At 33.1% G+C, this 19,490-nt stretch overlaps 1 protein-coding gene across 2 annotated transcripts; it reads left to right on the top strand.

Annotated features, from left to right (window-relative positions):
* The first annotated feature begins 2,888 nt into the window (after positions 1-2,888).
* Positions 2,889-12,957, top strand: LOC127706286 (FGFR1 oncogene partner 2 homolog). 2 transcript variants are annotated; one of them, XM_052210798.1, is made up of 4 exons: positions 2,889-2,940; positions 9,798-9,932; positions 10,734-10,988; positions 12,311-12,957. In XM_052210798.1, exons 2-4 carry the CDS (start codon positions 9,798-9,800, stop codon positions 12,611-12,613), a joined length of 693 nt encoding a protein of 230 aa, XP_052066758.1. In that variant the 5' UTR covers positions 2,889-2,940; the 3' UTR covers positions 12,614-12,957. The 2 variants fall into 2 exon arrangements, with proteins under 2 accessions (XP_052066758.1, XP_052066757.1); XM_052210797.1 differs by lacking the exon at positions 2,889-2,940 and adding an exon at positions 3,011-3,238.
* The last annotated feature ends 6,533 nt before the right edge of the window (positions 12,958-19,490 follow it).

Below are 19,490 nucleotides of genomic sequence, written 5' to 3'. Positions count from 1 at the left end.
TTTAATCAACATATTGCCTTTTTTGACTATTTCTTATATAAGATAGAGAGAAGCGTTAATACTTACAAAATGATCAGCCTAAAAGTATCCACAAATTATTGAATATCGCCGAAATTGTCAGTCGACATCTTATATTTATTGCCCATAAAGACGATTAACACACGCACGTTTAATTTCTACAATCTTGAAAACTGTTAGAGATAGAGAGAAACTTTAAACAGCACAAATGATCAGGAAGACAAGATCAACAATAAAGTAAAAAATGACCGAAATCAACATTCGAACCCTTATAGGAGTTATTGCACTTAAATGACAATTTTTATCCCTTTTTGCTATTTCTTGATAATTTCAATAAACAAAGAGAAACTGTAAACTGCAAAACGATCAGCAAGATAAGATCTACAAATACGTGAGCATACTAGAAGTTGTGGATCGACTTCTTACAAGAGTTACCTTCCATAACAAACAATTTTTGAGCCCCCCTAATGTTGCTTACTACAAAAGATACAAAATACCTACATACAACAAAGATGATCAGCCAGTATTGAGTACTCATTACTGAGTGTAACTATTATATCAAAGAAGAAGAAGACAACCTTGTTGTGATATTGTGGTGTTACACTATGTGATGTTGTGATGTTACATCTATGTTGTGATGTTACACTATTGTTTCAGATAAGGGTGAAGGTTTTTAAAACGTTTAAACCGGCTGCTTTGTTTGCACCTGTCCTAAGTCAGGAATCTGATGTTCAGTGGTTTTCGTTTGTTGATGTGGTTCATAAGCGTTTCTCGTTTCTCGTTTTTTATATAGATTAGACCGTTGGTTTTCCCGTTTGAATGGTTTTACACTAGTCATTTTTGGGGCCCTTTATAGCTTGCTGTTTGGGGTGAGCCAAGGCTCCGTGTTGAAGACTGTACTTTGACCTATAATGGTTAACTTTTACAAATTGTGACTTGGATGGAGAGTTGTCTCATGGGCACTCATACCACAGCTTCTTATATCTATTGAAAACAAAGGTATGGAAATTGTCAATTGATTTAATTTAGTTTAAACATATTTATTTATAGTTGATTGAGAAACATGTTATTACAACTTATATTAATCCCTTACTACTTTGCTGCTGCGAGTGCTGCCTTGTAGCGGCATTAGCCTGCTCTTTTTCGAAATCTACAAGGGTGTCTTTTACGTACAATAGATATTGCTCTCTCTTAACACTGGTCAGCCATTTATCGTCATCGTTTCTCAATACCATACTCGCAAATGGTGTCAAGGGAGAGCTACTACACCCCGGCTCTCCTATCAATATCATTTTTCGGAGTTGATCTGGATCTTTAATACTTAGAGTATGAAGACTGTCAATGTTGCTTATGATAAAATGTTGCATGTTCTGTACAAATTGGAATTCTGTAGGATTTAGAATCCTCATAAGTACAAATTGGAATTCCAATATCCCTAGACAGTAGAAATTCAAATTGGAATTCAAAATTGAGAGTTGTCACATTGGCACTCAAACCACACCTCTTATTTATATTGAACTAGGAGGATTCCGAATCTTACTGAATTCCTACTTGTACTAGAATGAATCTGGATCCTACTGAATTCCAATATGTACTGAAACATAACCATTATCATGTAGTAGTTACATGTATAAATTTTGATATGTTGATTTTGATAGCTATGCCCTAGGGCACATTTCTGGACATATTTATCATTTAAAGATAAAAAGGGATAAATTTTGCTGGTTTTATTTTGTTGTTGTTGCTCTTTTACAGTTCCTTTTTTTTTTAGATATAGTTCCTAAAAGAATCCTGCAACACAATGGATAAAGGATTGTCAATTAAGGACAATATAACAAGCATTTTATCTTATTTGTAGATCTTACTGTAGTGGAAATTTTGGTATTTTCTGTTTCTCTCTGTATAAAAGGTAGCTACAAAAAAAACTAGGAAACAAACCACATTTTTTTTGTCTACCAACAGTATCCACAGGAAATGAAATGGAAGACGTAAACAGCTTATCCAGATGATGAAGGAGAAAAATGACACGCAAAAATTGTCTATGATAAACTTCTAGTGGATGGTGAAGTGTTTTTTATGAGTGAAATTGTTGGAACAGACGAGACACTTAGTGATATCTTATATATCACGGCATTGATTCAATTTACCGGCTATATGATTGAAAATACATCTTTTGTAGAATTATTTCATTTAAAAGAATACTCCCCTTTTCGAGAGACATTGTAAGGCAATGTCCATGTAGATATGTTTGGTAGTAAATATATAGGAGTTATGTGCCTTATCATCGGGATTGTTGATTGCTTAACGTCCAGTGCCAAATATTTCTAGTCATACATGTTCAGCACGAGTATATCTGTATATTGCAAATGGTAGATTGCATCAGGACAAGCCGATTTGTATAGTATGACATACTATTAAAGTCTTTGATAAGAATATATTTATTGGAAAAACACATTTGATTACTTTATTTTTGTCGCCCGTAACATTTGTCATTTGTTTCTGAATGTGAATTTAGGGACAATTTAAATTATCTTATTTTATTTATACCATCAGATGTATGTAATGAAATGCACTTTTCTAAAAAAAAAATAATTAAAAATAAAAAATTCACTATACAACCAAATAACACTTACGTTCGATGATCATAGATGGACGTGTTAACTGTTGAAATCAATTTGAATTGCTACTTTCCTATGTTTTTAATCAATAATTTAAAAGTAAAACAATAATGTGCTATGCTAGAAGCTTATTGCATTTATGTTTTCATTTGCATTTACATTTTACAACGTTTTAAGGCCTAAAAACAGCATATTAGTATCTCATCTGCTTTTTTCAAGAAAAAATAAAAAAAGATCGGGATCGTATACTATGGTTTTATGACATCCTATGACTAAGATCAACTTCCTGTTTATTTGACAGAAGGTAAAACAATTATGTTTTGGAAAACAACTTAGTAAATCAGAACCCACTCAATCTTAGAAACAGTAAAACATGCAAAATACTTAAGTATCACCATCTCTGCAGACCTGAAATGGAACACCCACATCCAACAAACCGCCGCTAAAGCAAATAAATCCTTATGCTTCATGTTGTGAAAATCCATGGATGGTACCAGCGGGATTCGAACCTTCAATCTCGGGATCTAAAGGCAGCTCTCTAACCAATGAGCCAAAGAAGATCTTCCCTAACTCAACTAGTTAGGCTACCTTTATATCTCCAGGTCTACAACACTCTTCCCCCTTATCTTTTTTTCGGGCTGGCATACCTGCCAACCTCTGAAACCTTCAAAGAGGGAGATCTCCCTCTCAGCTATGACAGCTGAGGGGGAGATTTTGTGTGAACGACATTTTCAAGTGAAATATATGATGTGTTTATTTATTCATCTACAAAATACATATAAGAGTTAATAGATATACTTTGTTTCTTTAATTATGGTTATATCCTACAGAAGGCAGCCTTCAGGATAAACTTTTGAGTCCACAAGCCCGAAGCTCAATTTTTTGAAAATTTTAGTTGTATTCTGTTGGCTTGTAGAGAAGAATTTTACAAGCCTGAAAGCAATTTTACAAGCCTGGGCTGTAGGACTTGTGGTTAAGCGTGAAGACTGAGAAGGTGTGTTGTTTGTTTCTTTCCTATTTCATAATCTTTGACATTTGAATCCAATCAGGACAACTTTTCACCCCAGATACCTCTGTATGATACAGAGTGCAATCATGTTGTCTCAGATGGTGTATTAAGTGTGTGCACTTATATATTTCACTTAATTTGGTTCAATTACATTTCTTATAAATTTCAATATAAACATTGAATAGAAGTATAGGGCAGATTCCATATAAGAAATTGAAATGTCTGTCAAAATGAATAAATACATAAAAATAATAATTACTGTTATTTTAAAGATAATCTGTGAATGTTTTGAGGAATAATGATGTTAGAAGAAATTATAAAAATAATTTTTGGATATGATTGTTTCCGTTTAAAGTAGAAATGATTAAAACAAGTTGAAAAAATGCAAAAATTTTGACAGAAATAATTCCCATTTTTTTACACAATGTTTATGTGTTGCAATGCTTTATGTTGACACTTGTATACTGGTATTTACTAGTGTAGTCTGGTTATTCAAACATCCCTGTTCCCAAATTTGTTACTTTTTTTAGTCAAAATCATCTGTGATATATATTTTTTTTCACTTTCAAATATCTTGCTTTATAGCTCAGTGTCTGTCAATAAATCTTATGTCAGGAACATCGCTGTAAAAACTTTCAAAATCATTGTAGGTTCCAATATATGCCAGTTAAAACTGTAAGTCATGCTGTGCATAAGAAAAAACACATGTTGATTCTTTCATTTAACTTTATTCAAGCAATAGTTTTAACTTATATGTTTCCTACATAAGATCTGTCAAACTTGTTTTCTTATGTCTGAAACATTTGAATGTGCTAACAGTTAAAGTTCTTTGACCTGTAGTGAAATCTTGTTAGATGTTAGGCTGCAGTATTTTCCAGGAGTTTTAAAAATGACTTTCAACTGGGATTGGATTTCCAATGTCAGTCAAAAAAAAACAAATATATATTGTCTGTCAAAATATCTTATGTATGAAAAATCTTATGTCAGAATCAAGTCTGTCAAAATCTTATGTCAGAAACTCAATTTGTCTGTCAAATCTTATGTCAGAAATAATAAAGTCTGTCAAATCTTATGTCAGAAAAAATAAAGTCTGTCAAATCTTATGTCAGAAATAATAAAGTCTGTCAAATCTTATGTCAGAAAAAATAAAGTCTGTCAAATCTTATGTCAGAAACAATAAAGTCTGTCAAATCTTATGTCTGAAACAATAAAGTCTGTCAAATCTTATGTCAGAAACATAATATTTAAGGCTTCGTTTATTTAAAAAGGATGATGCTCATAATTTTTTTTTTGGTCAAATTGTCTTTATCTTTATTAGTAAAGCATGTATTCAAAAACAGAAGTTCATTGCTTATGATTTTTTCCTAACGTGCTTACGGGAGTTGTTTCACTTTCTTATATGGAATCTGCCATAGATCTTTTAAGATATCTTTAAAATATAATTATTTTTTTTGTCTTAAGGCATACAAAATCTTTTAATTGCCATCCTTTTATGATTTTTTGTTTAATTTGTATTTAGTTTATATTGTTTTATCAATTCACATTATTTTAAGAAGGTTAACTTAAAACAGGATTAAACAGGGGATGTAACCCGAAATTTCTTTGAAGAGCAAAAGTCGTTAATTAGTACTATGTTTGACACCCAAGCTGTCAAATGAAGCCATTTAATTTCACATGGTCTGTGATTTGCAGGTAAAAACAACCCTCATCAGTGACACAAAAACGTAATTATTGTTGACTTGTCATTCAAGGTTGAAATATCCAAAAGCGGGAGATTCTATACTCCCGCGCGGGAGGGTACCAGCAAGTGGGAGATTTCCTGAATTTCGCCATTTGAGCGGGAGGGTTGGCAGGTATGGGCTGGTACAATCCATCCTAGCATCTCACATGTCCACCACTGTACATCCCCTGAGTCTTCCGCTCGGAAACCCTCTGAATAGTTCCTAGCATGTCACCTAGACATGTCAGGGTCATCCTAGTATGACCTGGTCAAACCTCATGAAATAATATCTAACTGCTATGTACGTTGTACCAGTGGTACATAATTTGTAGACGCTCGCAGCGCCATTGTTGTGAAAATCCATGGATGGTACCAGCGGGCTTCAAACCCTCAATCTCGGGATCTAAAGGCAGCGCTCTAACCAACTGAGCCAAAGAAGATCTTCCCTAACTTAACTAGTTAGACTACATTTATATCTCCCAGTCTACAACATTCATCATGTTCATCAGAAGAAATCTTAAAGTACAATCACTGTCAGTGAATCACAAACATTTAAAGAAAGAGTATACAAAACACTTATAAAACCAAAGTAAGAATTAATACTGTTGTACTGTATGGGACCCATTTACAAATGAAAATATAAGATCACTAGAAAAAGTACAGAGACGGGTGGCAAGGTATGTGTGCAAGATACATCACAATGCCAGCAGTGTGTCTGAGATGTTAAACACCATGAATTGGTAAACATTGCAAGAATGCAGACTAAGAATAAGGCTTATAAAGTTTCACAAAATTGTAAATGAAAATATTGCCATTCCATCGCAAAATTTTTACAGCAGAGACAGTTTACTACAAGATCCACCCATAAAGAATCCTACAGAAACCTTTTTATTCCACTGATTTGGCCATTTGATTACGGACTTTCCGTTTTGAATTTTCCTCGGAGTTCAGTATTTTTGTGATTTTACTTTAATATTACAGAGGGATCAACCTAGCAAATTATTCATTTTCAAATTCATTAACCAAATCTGGTTAAAATGATCCAAACAATAACATATTTACACTGTAAATCAAAGATTTATATCCCAAAAGGGTAATTACAATGTTAATATGTAAGGTATTTCGACTTGTGAAAAACTCTTTTTGCTACGTAATTGAATAATAAGTTTTTATTTTGAAAGTTATTGATAGCCTAATTAGCTAAAATGGTTTTGCATAATGAAGTAAATAATTGGAAAATTATCAATATATTCTCCTGTCAGAAGTCAACACAGCTTAAAGTTATAAGCTATCACAACTTGATGTTCCTGAGGCTTTAAAACATTTAACTTTGGCCGTGTGGAATATCATACAATACTGAGTGACAGTTTCATTTCAGAAAAGCATAGTATTGAATTTAGTAAATGAAAACTAAAAAACTAAATTAATAATAAATTTTTGACAAAAGAACGTTGGAAAGTCCAATCTTACAACTATTTTCAATATTGAATTTGACTAAATGTAACCATGGTAACTGTCTTTAACTGAGGGAATTTCATGTCAGTCATTTGTATTTAAATTCAGTCATGACTAGTAAATATGACTGTTTTTTGGCTTGATCCATACCCCAAAACTTGATATTTCTTGTTTTTTTGGTGTTATAAGAATATATTCTAATATCTTGAAAATTGTTGAGTTATCTCCCTTATCAGTCAAGGATATAACTATATAGGGTTATTAGAGAAAAATAACATACATTGTATATATAAATAACATATATTTTTGTTAAAATGTATACAAGTTCTATTGATATTTACTATTGTCTTTATGTATACTTACCTATAGAAAGATATTATGTATACTTAACTATAGAAAGATATAACAATTCATAGATTGCCAATCATGCATAGTACACCTATGTTATTACAGAAAAAAATATACCTGCAATAACAGTTTTTTATTGCAGGCATATTTTTTCCTTATAACTAAAGGGTGTTATTACAGCTTCTCTACATCTCTCCAAAGCATTTGCTCAGACATACATCATGCTTAATTACAATGTATTTTAATTTAGTGTAAGAAATAATGATCAGAGCATGTAATGAGGTTCTGCGCAAGCTTCCCAGTAATTCCCATGTGTCTCATATAATAAGTTACATGCCTTTAACAACTTAGCCTTGTTATTACAGCTAAGTTTATCCCTTAAAAGCCTTGTCTCATTGATTTACCATGGTTAATGAAAAATGTATTCATTTAATTCGAAAATTAGTTATCAAGGCTATGCATTTAGTTTCTGCGCAAAGTTTCAAGAGTTCCCTAGAGTCCACTAAAAATTAAAATATTTATGATTTATTTTACAAATAACAAACATATGTTACAGTTTTAAAAAAATTTGTTACTACAGATTTAGAAAACTTAAGGATTAAAGAGTAGACAACTCATGAAAGTATCTGTAATAACACATGCAAGATATTTTCTGTAATAACCCTATAGAGTTATATCCCTGACTGCTTATAAACCATATACAGTGTAACTTGCCTAATCCAACACCTGAGTATTCCAACATCCTGCTTTAACCGACACATTTTCATGGTCCCAAAATATGCCTATCCTTGCAGAAAAAACCTGAGTATTCCGACACCCTGCTTAATCCGACATTTTTTTCTGGTCCTTCAGTGTGTCAGATAACACAGGTTACACAGTTACACTGTACATGTATTTTCTTGGTATTGTGTCAAAATGAACCTTTAAACAAACTTATTAGTAAAGGTTATCTTACCAATGTTGTAATTAGATTTTTGAATATAGTATGTATAGTTTACATTGGCACTAATATCGATTTTGTCATCAGCAAATTACAACATAACTATATAAAGAGGTTAAACTCCTAACTATCCTACTGTCTGTCGATTTATTTTTGGCATTGCACAAGTCATGTTTTCTTTGACTGTCCATGACGTTAAAATACTAAATCCCTGGGATGTGTTTTAGTTGATTTTAGTCTCTGATGCATGATTTTTTATTATTAATTGTTTTGGCTTTTAACTACACCAAAATGTAGCTGTCAGTAACTGCGAGTACTCTCAAATCGTACTTTCTTGTTTATTTGACCTGTTGATACTAATTGTAATGCTTTTTTGTTATTTAATGTTATTCAGGGTTATATCTGGTCTATAAACTCTATATACCAGCTTTGATAAGTGTTTGGTATTACTATAAATTTTCACTTCGTACTATGAACATCAAAATTGTTTATTTTGTAAAAATATTTCCTTTCTCTATTGGAACTGTACACATATACCTAACAACAAAATTATTTTCATTTATTTGTGTTTAAAATAATTGCAAATGGCTGATATTTTTGTTCGAGCATATTGTTTTTCTTAAATTGTTTATCATTTCATACCGATAAAACATGTTACTTTTATTATTCTTCCCTTAGTTTATTTATTTTGTATTTACATTGTATCATACTCATAGGTCAAATTTATTTGTTCAGTGTATGTTCACTGGTGTTAATATGTCCTTTGATTGAGTTAAGCTATTTCAGTTGATATTTTATAGTGTGTCTTTCTATGTTGTGATGTTACACTATTGTTTCAGAAAAAGGGTGAAGGTTTGGTACCATTAAAACGTTTAAACCCGCTGCATTTGTTTGCACCTGTCCTAAGTCAGGAATCTGATGTTCAGTAGTTGTCATTTGTTGATGTGGTTCATAAGTGTTTCTCGTTTCTCGTTTTTTATATAGATTAGACCGTTGGTTTTCCCGTTTGAATGGTTTTACACTAGTAATTTTTGGGGCCCTTTATAGCTTACTGTTCGGTGTGAGCCAAGGCTCCGTGTTGAAGACCGTACTTTGACCTATAATGGTTTACTTTTATAAATTGTGACTTGGATGGAGAGTTGTCTCATTGGCACTCATACCACATCTTCTTATATCTATTTAATGATATACATATCAGTTGTCTCCCCAGATACATTTATATCATTTAGCATCCCGGTAAAAATGGAAACTTTAAATATCATCTTGTTTCTAAAAATAATGTAGCATCACATCCACAACATAATCAATAAGAAAATCAATTCAAATAGCATCACATTACCATGATGTGAAAAGGCCCTGTGGAGAACACTGCATGTATAGTGTGATTTGAATTTCCTACATGTCATTTCCCTATTAAACCTGTTTACTATATGATACTGAAAACATAAAACAAGATTATGATTAAACATGTTAAACATTGACAAAGGAACCATTAAAATTGAGGTCAAGGTCATGACTTGAGAAAGTAAACAGCCTGAAAAATACAAAAAAAATACTGAAAACATCATTATGTTTGAACATCAATATAAACATAACTGGCATGTTTATAAGATCAACAATGTACATGTATTAAAAGCTGTAGTGAATGAATATGAAATTAAAATCAGCAGAATTATTTTCTTTTTATAGATGGCTCTTAATTTTGAGAAGTTACTGAATGATGCCAAGATTTTAGTAACTCGGTTGAAGACACATGACAGCTCAGCAGATGTCATCATTGCTCAGACACAGACTCTTCACAACAGAATAGACTCAATGAAACAGGTATACAGTATTTTCCTAGTACAATACATTATAAACATAAGACATTGAATGATTGTACATTTAATAAGATAGCTATAAAAACAAACACTAAATGACAAGTTGCAAACAACTACCATGACTACTGATCACCTTACTGCACTCAAACAATGAACGAAAAATAAATACGGGATAGTAAACAATGAAATGCACCATCAAAGCAACATGTGACACAATTCAAAAGGAAAAAAAAATTGGTAGCCGGATTATAACTAGTGGTAATGACATTAAATGAAAAACAATAATGGCAGACGACAACAAGTGGTTTGGGACAGACACATAAAGAATGAGGCAAAGATAAACATGTCAGTGAGTGCTCAAACCTGGCCTAACTTTGGACAGTGATGTAAAATTATATAAACATTAGACATGTTAGAAGACAGTATAAATATTAGTTAAAAAGAGCTGATGTGAACTGATAGTATTAAGCACGAAAGTCAATGTCACAATTTAACACAGATTACTGATTTAAGAGTATTATTGCCTGATATGTTACCTTGATTATTGCATGAAAATATTTCTGCCTTTTCTAAAAATAAATTCTTAGGCTTATCAGTTAAGGTGACTGATTACCAAATTTTCACTAGTCTTGTGCAATGTCATGGGTGTCACCGTGTCTCTATTGGAGCAGGGACTTAAGTGTGTGTTTTCCTATGGTATTTTTGTATGCTTTGTGTTTCTCAATCATAACTTCATATGTTGTATGCTTCATATTCTAAATCATAAAGAAAATCTGTATTTTGGGAAACATATTTTCATTTTTAGTATCAAGATGACATCAACGAACTGAATGAGATTGCTCGACACAGACCACGTTCTACATTAGTGTTAGGAATAGCACAAGAAAATCGTCAGATCAGAGAACTTCAACAAGAGAACAAAGAACTATGTCTATCACTAGAAGAACATCAGTCAGCATTAGAACTTATCATGCAGAAATATCGGGAACAAATAATGAAACTGATACAAAGTAACAGAGTAGAAAAATCAATTAAAACAAGACAGGACCAGAAAAATAGGGTAAGATGCAGTTCCACATAGTGGTTAAGCTGAGGATATGATTTACCGCTGTTCAGTTCACACACAGTGGTTAAGCTTAGGATATGATTTACCGCTGCTCAGTTCACACACAGTGGTTAAGCTTAGGATATGATTTACCGCTGCTCAGTTCACACACAGTGGTTAAGCTTAGGATATGATTTATTGCTGCACAGTTTATCTTTGTCAAGAATGTGGAAGCACCATGCCGACTTGTCTGGCTTGTCCCAAAACTACTGTAAAATATAAGTAAATAATGTTCCATTTTCTTGTTGTACAAGTAAATTCCTTAATTGCACAACCAGTAGGGACAAATTGAAAAAAACTCTGGAGAAGTAGAATTTTTGTATAGTACTTGTCCTTGAAGAACTGAAGAATTTTTATATTTCCTCACCCCTGGGTTATTGTTGTTGTTGTTGCTAAAACAAGACATAAAAGATGCAGGTTATACCATGAAAATTACATGAAATCATCTTATATTCATGGAATTGATATGATTTCATAAGTCAACACATATGTAGTCTTCAACTATTGGCAGATGTCTGTATACCATTATGTCAAGCTGTAAATCCTCCCGAGTCTAAAAGTTTTGAATAAATAAAACAGAAATAATCACTATGATCAAAGATATCTGCCATAAACATCCAATTCTCTATCTTTCAAACCCATTATGATACAACATAGTACAATCGCTGATTACATTCCTGACTTGGGACTGGCCTATTTATATTTTGTTTGGTTGAACTAGACATTGAGATCTAAACACTCCACATTTAAATCTTCATTCTCGATCAGTACATGTAGACGTACAAACCCTCATTAAAAACACATACAAAAAGTCAGCACAGAATCAAAAAGCTCTGAGATTTAATAGATGACAAAATCACAAGAATAAACAAAATGATTATAAACAATATTTTACCATACCTACAAAGGATTGCAGCTATGAGAACATGCTTAAAGTACTTACCTTTCTGGCAGTAAATGATGCCTTTGTTAGCTGTATTCCAGTGTATATGAAAATAAGAAGATGTAGTATGATTGCAATTGAGACAACTATCAACCAGAGACAAAAGAATGAGAATGTAAACAACTATTAGGACACTGTATAGCCTTCAACCATGAGCAAAACCAATACTGTATACTGTATAGTAAGCTATAAAAGGCCCAGCATGACATAATGTGAAACAATTAAAAACAGCCTAATCTTACTCAAAACAACAAATGAAAAACAAGTCTGCTAGCAACTACCAGCAATGAAGGAATCACAGATTCCTTACTTGTATATATTTATTTTTTTTCAGGAAATTGAAGAACTTATTGACAAAATTAGTGAAATGGCTGCAGTAATGCAGAAAGCTGCTTCTGTCGATGATCAGCTGTCTGCCCACGATCATGAAAAACTCACTCAACTACAGCTAGAAAATAATGGATTACGAGAAATATTAGAAGTATGCACAACAGCAAAGCAAAAAATTCTGGACAATGTCAAGGCCATAGATTCAGATGATAAATCAGCCCAAACAGACACTTCTGATCAAAGTTTTGAAAGCTTGGATAGCCAAGGAGAAAATGAGCAAGTCAATAAAGCAGCAGAAAATGATTAATATATTAAATTTAGAACTAAAAGAAAAGAGACCGACATTTGTGTCATCACATGTGATGATTTTGTATTAATGATATTTATGTAAGCATACATTTAGTAACAAGAGATATCAGCTGTTTTGTGTAACTTTATTAACAAAAGATATCAGCTGTTTTAAACTGATATTGTACATAGATAAGTTATTGGAAAAGATTTGAGGTTTGGAGTGGATGCTTATACATGTATCAACATATAACTCAAAAAAGAAACTTTATCATCATATGCTATAACTTTCATTTGCATAGAATTGTGAGTATGTTGAAGGAAGTTCTATACCTTATAAAAATAAAAGAAATCCAACTAGAATTTGTTTCAATTTGATTCTAAGCAATACGGTGAAAGGTAATACACTAAGCAATACACTGGAAGGCTTTATACCTTTGAATTTTAACATATTCATGTTGTTTAAAAGATTCTTCTACTACAATGAAAGAGATACACATGTTTGCTTGTGAGAGTCAAATTTTTGGTGGAAGAAGACTTCAAGTCTTCTGAAAGCCTTTACTGCCGGCTGTAAATTCATTGAACCGTCACCAGGACATATGCCGTATCCCTTTCTGTGCTTTACAATTTCATAACAACTTCCGTGCCATATCTTGACACTGATGTTTACACATGATCTAAGCATCTGCATCATTTTATTTTTTAGTGAGCTTGAAAAACGATCACTATCGTTAGCGTTATAATTTCTCATGTTTTAATGTATTAATATCAACCCTTTTATTTATGTAAATTATTAGATTATATGTCATCTTACATGAACGTTATTTATTTACTTGTAACTGGATGTCTTTAAAGTAGAGTTTGTAGTACGCATGCGTGAATTTGGTATTGGGTCGGTTCGCCCAGATTACATGTTCGCCCTTGGTCCGTTCGCCCTGAGTTCATCCCCATAGACGTATTTTCACCCTGGGTTCCTTCTCCTTACTTTTATCGTGGAAGTATTATATTGACTGCTTTTATCAAGGACGTTTTATACCTTCTTGCAATTATTAAAAAATAATAATATTATGGGTATTAAAGTTTAATAAACTTATTCAGATATTTATATGGTATAAATTCTCGAAATTCATGAACACACATGAAAAAAAATGAATTAAAAATTGATGGCTTGTTTTGGAGCATTTAATAGGTCATGATAATAATTCTCACTGATTGTTGTAATAATTGTCTTTGATAGATTAATAATTGGAATTATCCGAATAAAACAACTGGATTATTCAGGTTAATTTAAACCACGTTGGTTACGTATCTGCGCATGTGCACAAATGGGAAATTTAATTGTGTATCTGAAAGTTTCAAAATAATGATAAACAGAATTGTCATATATTCATACAATCCATCTTGAGTTAAAGTCAAGTATATACGTGGAGAGTACAACTTCAAATCAATGATGCTTGAAAAAATACACGGATTTCGTTGTTCCGTCTGCGTTCAAAACTTTAATGCAAACAATTAAGTCATATTCCAGTTTTAGACAACATGTGTTTTTTAAAACGAAAGTTAGAATATTTAAGTATGTTATTGCGATAATAAAGAGTCAAGCGCACACGTGAATCTGCTGGTGTTTTACACATCAAACTATGCACCGTCTGTTGACAGAAATATCAATGTTCAAACTAATGTCTGTTGACGGATTCCATTTGGAAAGCACGTAGTTTTCATATCAGTCATTGTCTGAATGTCCCTAATGATTGCCTTTATTGCTTTAATACGTTTCAAAGTTTTAGAAGTGATAAAAACGGGATTTAACAACTGAATAGTCCAGTTCTTTATCGTTATTCGTCATTAAGGTACACACATTATCGAGGCTCGAGGGGGCTGGTCTGCATTTAAAGAAACGAATTAATCTGGCCTTCATTTTGATAATTAAAAAAATCGGGCCTAGTATACAGTTGCTCAAAAACAATTGTGATCCCTTGTTGTTTGTTTTTCATGTATATACTATAGGGCGTACTACAGGATCCCCTGGGCGGTCTACAGGATCCCCTGTTGTTTAAAAATTATGCATCTGAGATAGGACCTTCTATAGGTTCCCCTGTTGTTTGTTTATCATATATATACTTTAGGGCTTACAGGATCCCCTGGGCGGTCGGCAGGATCCCCTGTTTTCTCAACATTATATATTTACTATAAGACGTTCTATAGGATCCCCTGTTGTTTGTTTTTCATGTATATACTATAGGACGTTCTACAGGATCCCCTGGGCGGTCTACAGGATCCCCTGTTGTCCGAACTTTATATATCTACTATAGGACGTTTTATAGGATCGACTGTTGTTTTTTTTTTTTATGTATATACTACAGGGCGTTCGACAGGATCCCATGGATGGTCTACAGGATCCCCTGTTATCTGAACATTATATATCTACTGTAGGACGTTCTATAAGATCCCCTGTTGATAGTTTTTCATTTTTTTACTATAGGGCGTTCTACAGGATCCCCTGTTGTTTGCAAATTATGCATCTAAGATAGGACCTTCTATAGGTTCCCCTGTTGGTTGTTTATCATGTATATAAGGCGTTCTATAGGATCCCCAGTTTTTGTTTTTCATGTATATACTATAGGGCGTTCTACAGGATCCCCTGGGCGGTCTACAGGATCCCCTGTTGTCTGAACATTATAGATCTACTATAGGACGTTTTATAGAATCGACTGTTGTTTGTTTTTATACGACCGCAAAAATTGAAAATTTTTTGGTCGTATATTGGTATGACGTTGGCGTCGTCGTCGTCGTCGTCGTCGTCGTCTGGCGTCGTCCGGCGTCGTCCGAAGACACATTGGTTTTCGCACTCTTACTTTAGTTTAAGTGAATGGATCTCCATGAAATTTTACCATAAGGTTCAATACCACGAAAGGAAGGTTGGGATTGATTTTGGGGGTTATGGTACCAACAGTTAAGGAATTAGGGGCCAAAAATAAGCTTTTTTGTAACTTCCAGACAATAACTTGTGTGTAAGTGTATGGATCTCTCTGACATTGTACCACAAGGTTCCATATCACAAAGGGAAGGCTGTAATTGATTTTGGGGGTAATTGCCTCAAAATTTTAGGAATTAGGGGCCAAAAAAGGGGCAAAAAACAAGCATTTTTCTAGTTTCATGACAATAACTTGTGTGTAAGTGTTTGGATATTTCTGAAATTGTACTACAAGGTTCCATATCACAAAGGGAAAGCTGGAATTGAGTTTGGGGGTAATTGCCCGAAACGTTTAGGAATTGGGGGCCAAAAAGGGGCCAAAAATAAGCATTTTTCTAGTTTCCAGACAATAACTTGTGTTCAAGTGTATGGATCTCTCTGAAATTGTACTGCAAGGTACCATACCACAAAGGGAAGGCTGGGATTGAGTTTGGGGGAGATGAATCATAAGGGGGTTCAAAAAATTTGTGGGGGGGATTTTTTTTTTCTTTTTTTTTCTTTTTTTCCTTTTTTTTTTCTTTTAAAATTTTCCATTTTAAGTTGGTTATTTCTGATTAATATTTAAATGCAAATAATAATGATATGGTAGGAGATACACACCAAACAGGATGTGTAAATTATTATATAATAAGTATTGTGCAATAGCAAGAAATTTTCAATTGCACAGTATTGAACAATTGCAAGAAATCTTCAATTGCACAGTATTGCGCAATAGCAAGAAATCTTCAATTGCACAGTATTGCGCAATAGCAAGAAATATCCAATAGCACAATATTGCGCAATAGCAAGAAATTGTCAATTGTACAGTATTGCACAATAGCAAGAAATATTCAATTGCACAGTATTGTGCAAAAGAAGATACTTCGTATAAATTGCTTATTTCTTGATCAATTTCAATGGGGTTTTATTCTTGAATTCTTGGGGTTCTTTAATATGCTGAATCTAACCGTGTATTAAGTTTTTGGATTTTGGGCCCCGTTTTTAAATTGGTCCACATTGAGGTCCAAAGGGTCCAAAATTTAACTTTGTTTGATTTCATCAAAAATTTTATTATTGGGGTTCTTTGATATGCCGAATCTAACCGTGTATTTAGATTCTTAATTTTTGGTTCTGTTTTCAAATTGGTCTACATTAAGGTCAAAAGGGTCCAAAATTAAACTTAGTTTGATTTTAACAAAAATTGAATTTTTAGGGTTCTTTGATATGCTGAATCTAAACATGTATTTAGATTTTTGATTATGGGCCCAGTTTTCAAGTTGGTCCAAATCGGGGTCCAAAATAAAACTTTGTTTGATTTCAACAAAAATTGAATATATGGGGTTCTTTGATATGCTGAATCTAACCATGTATTTAGATTTTTGATTTTTGGGCCCTGTTATCAACTTTGTCCTCATTGAGGTCAAAAGGGTCCAAAATTAAACTTTGTTTGATTTCATCAAAAATTGAATTCTTGGGGTTCTTTGATATGCTGAATCCAACCATGTATTTAGATTTTTTATTTGTGGACCCGCTATCAAATTGGTTCATATTGAGGTCAAAAGGGTCCAAAATTAAACTTTGTTTGATTTCATCAAAAATTGAATTATTGGGGTTCTTTGATATGCCAAATCTAACCGTGTATTTAGATTTTTAATTTTGGGTCCCGTTTTTAAATTGGTCTACATTAAGGTCCAAAGGGTCCAAAATTAAACTTAGTTTGATTTTAACAAAAATTGAATTCTTGGGGTTCTTTGATATGCTGAATCTAAACATGTGTTTAGATTTTTGATTATGGGCCCAGTTTTCAAGTTGGTCCAAGTTGGGGTCCAAAATTAAACTTTGTTTGATTTCAACAAAAATTGAATATATGGTGTTCTTTGATATGCTGAATCTAAACATGTATTTAGATTTTAGATTTTTGGCCCAGTTTTCAAGTTGGTCCAAATTGGGGTCCAAAATTAAACTTTGTTTGATTTCAACAAAAATTGAATATATGGGGTTCTTTGATATGCTGAATCTTACCATGTATTTAGATTTTTTATTTGTGGGCTCGCTATCAAATTGGTTCATATTGAGGTCAAAAGGGTCCAAAATTAAACTTTGTTTGATTTCATCAAAAATTTAATTATTGGGGTTCTTTGATATGCCAAATCTAACCGTGTATTTAGATTTTAAATTTTGGGTCCCGTTTTTTAAATTGGTCTACATTAAGGTCCAAAGGGTCAAAAATTAAACTTAGTTTGATTTTAACAAAAATTGAATTTTTGGGGTTTTTTGATATGCTGAATCTAAACATGTGTTTAGATTTTTGATTATGGGACCAGTTTTCAAGTTGGTCCAAGTTGGGTCCAAAATTAAACTTTGTTTGATTTCAACAAAAATTGAATATATGGGGTTCTTTGATATGCTGAATCTAAACATGTATTTAGATTTTAGATTTTTGGCCCAGTTTTCAAGTTGGTCCAAATTGGGGTCCAAAATTAAACTTTGTTTGATTTCAACAAAAATTGAATATATGGGGTTCTTTGATATGCTGAATCTTACCATGTATTTAGATTTTTTATTTTGTGGGCCCGCTATCAAATTGGTTCATATTGAGGTCAAAAGGGTCCAAAATTAAACTTTGTTTGATTTCATCAAAAATTGAATTATTGGGGTTCTTTGATATGCCAAATCTAACCGTGTTTTTAGATTTTTAATTTTGGGTCCCGTTTTTTAAATTGGTCTACATTAAGGTCCAAAGGGTCCAAAATTAAACTTAGTTTGATTTTAACAAAAATTGAATTCTTGGGGTACTTTGATATGCTGAATCTAAACATGTGTTTAGATTTTTGAATACGGGACCAGTTTTCAAGTTTGTCCAAGTTGGGGTCCAAAATTAAACTTTGTTTGATTTCAACAAAAATTGAATATATGGGGTTCTTTGATATGCTGAATCTAGCCATGTATTTTGATTTTGGACATTGGACCATAATAGTTAAATTAAAAAAATTGAAGTTCTTAGACCACATTCTTTCTGTGTCAGAAACCTATGCTGTGTCAAATATTTAATCACAATCCAAATTCAGAGCTGTATCAAGCTTGAATGTTGTGTCCATACTTGCCCCAACTGTTCAGGGTTCGACCTCTGCGGTCGTATCAAGCTGCGCCCAGCGAAGCATTTTATTCATGTATATACTACAGGGCGTTCTACAGGATCCCCTGGACGGTCTACAGGATCCCCTGTTGTTTAAAAATTATGCATCTGAGATAGGACTTTCTATAGGTTCACCTGTTGTTTGTTCATCATGTATATACTATAGGGCTTTTAGGATCCCTTGGGCGGTCTGCAGGATCCCCTGTTTTCTCAACATTATATATTTACTATAAGACGTTCTAAAGGATCCCCTGTTGTTTGTTTTTCATGTTTATACTATAGGGCGTTCTACAGAATCCCCTGGGCGGTCTACAGGATCCCCTGTTGTCTGAACATTATATATCTACTATAGGACGTTTTATAGGATCGACTGTTGTTTGTTTTTCATGTATATACTACAGGGCGTTCTACAGGATCCCCTGTTGTTTAAAAAGTATGCATCTGAGATATAACCATCTATAGGTTCCCCTGTTGTTTGTTCATCATGTATATACTATAGGGCTTTTATGATCCCTTGGGCGGTCTGCAGGATCCCCTGTTTTCTCAACATTATATATTTACTATAAGACGTTGTATAGGATCCGCTGTTGTTTGGTTTTCATATATATACTACAGGTTGTTCTACAGGATCCCCTGGACGGTCTACAGGATCCCCTGTTGATTAAAAATTATGCATCTGAGATAGGACCTTCTATTGGTTAACCTGTTGTTTGTTTATCATGTATATACTATAGGGCTTTCAGGATCCCTTGGGCGGTCGGCAGGATCCCCTGTTTTCTCAACATTATATATCTACTATAAGACGTT

Source organism: Mytilus californianus, unplaced genomic scaffold, assembly GCF_021869535.1.
Source record: "Mytilus californianus isolate M0D057914Y unplaced genomic scaffold, xbMytCali1.0.p SCAF_6, whole genome shotgun sequence".
NCBI lineage: Eukaryota > Metazoa > Mollusca > Bivalvia > Mytilida > Mytilidae > Mytilus > Mytilus californianus.
This window is presented reverse-complemented; position numbering and strand designations above follow the sequence as displayed.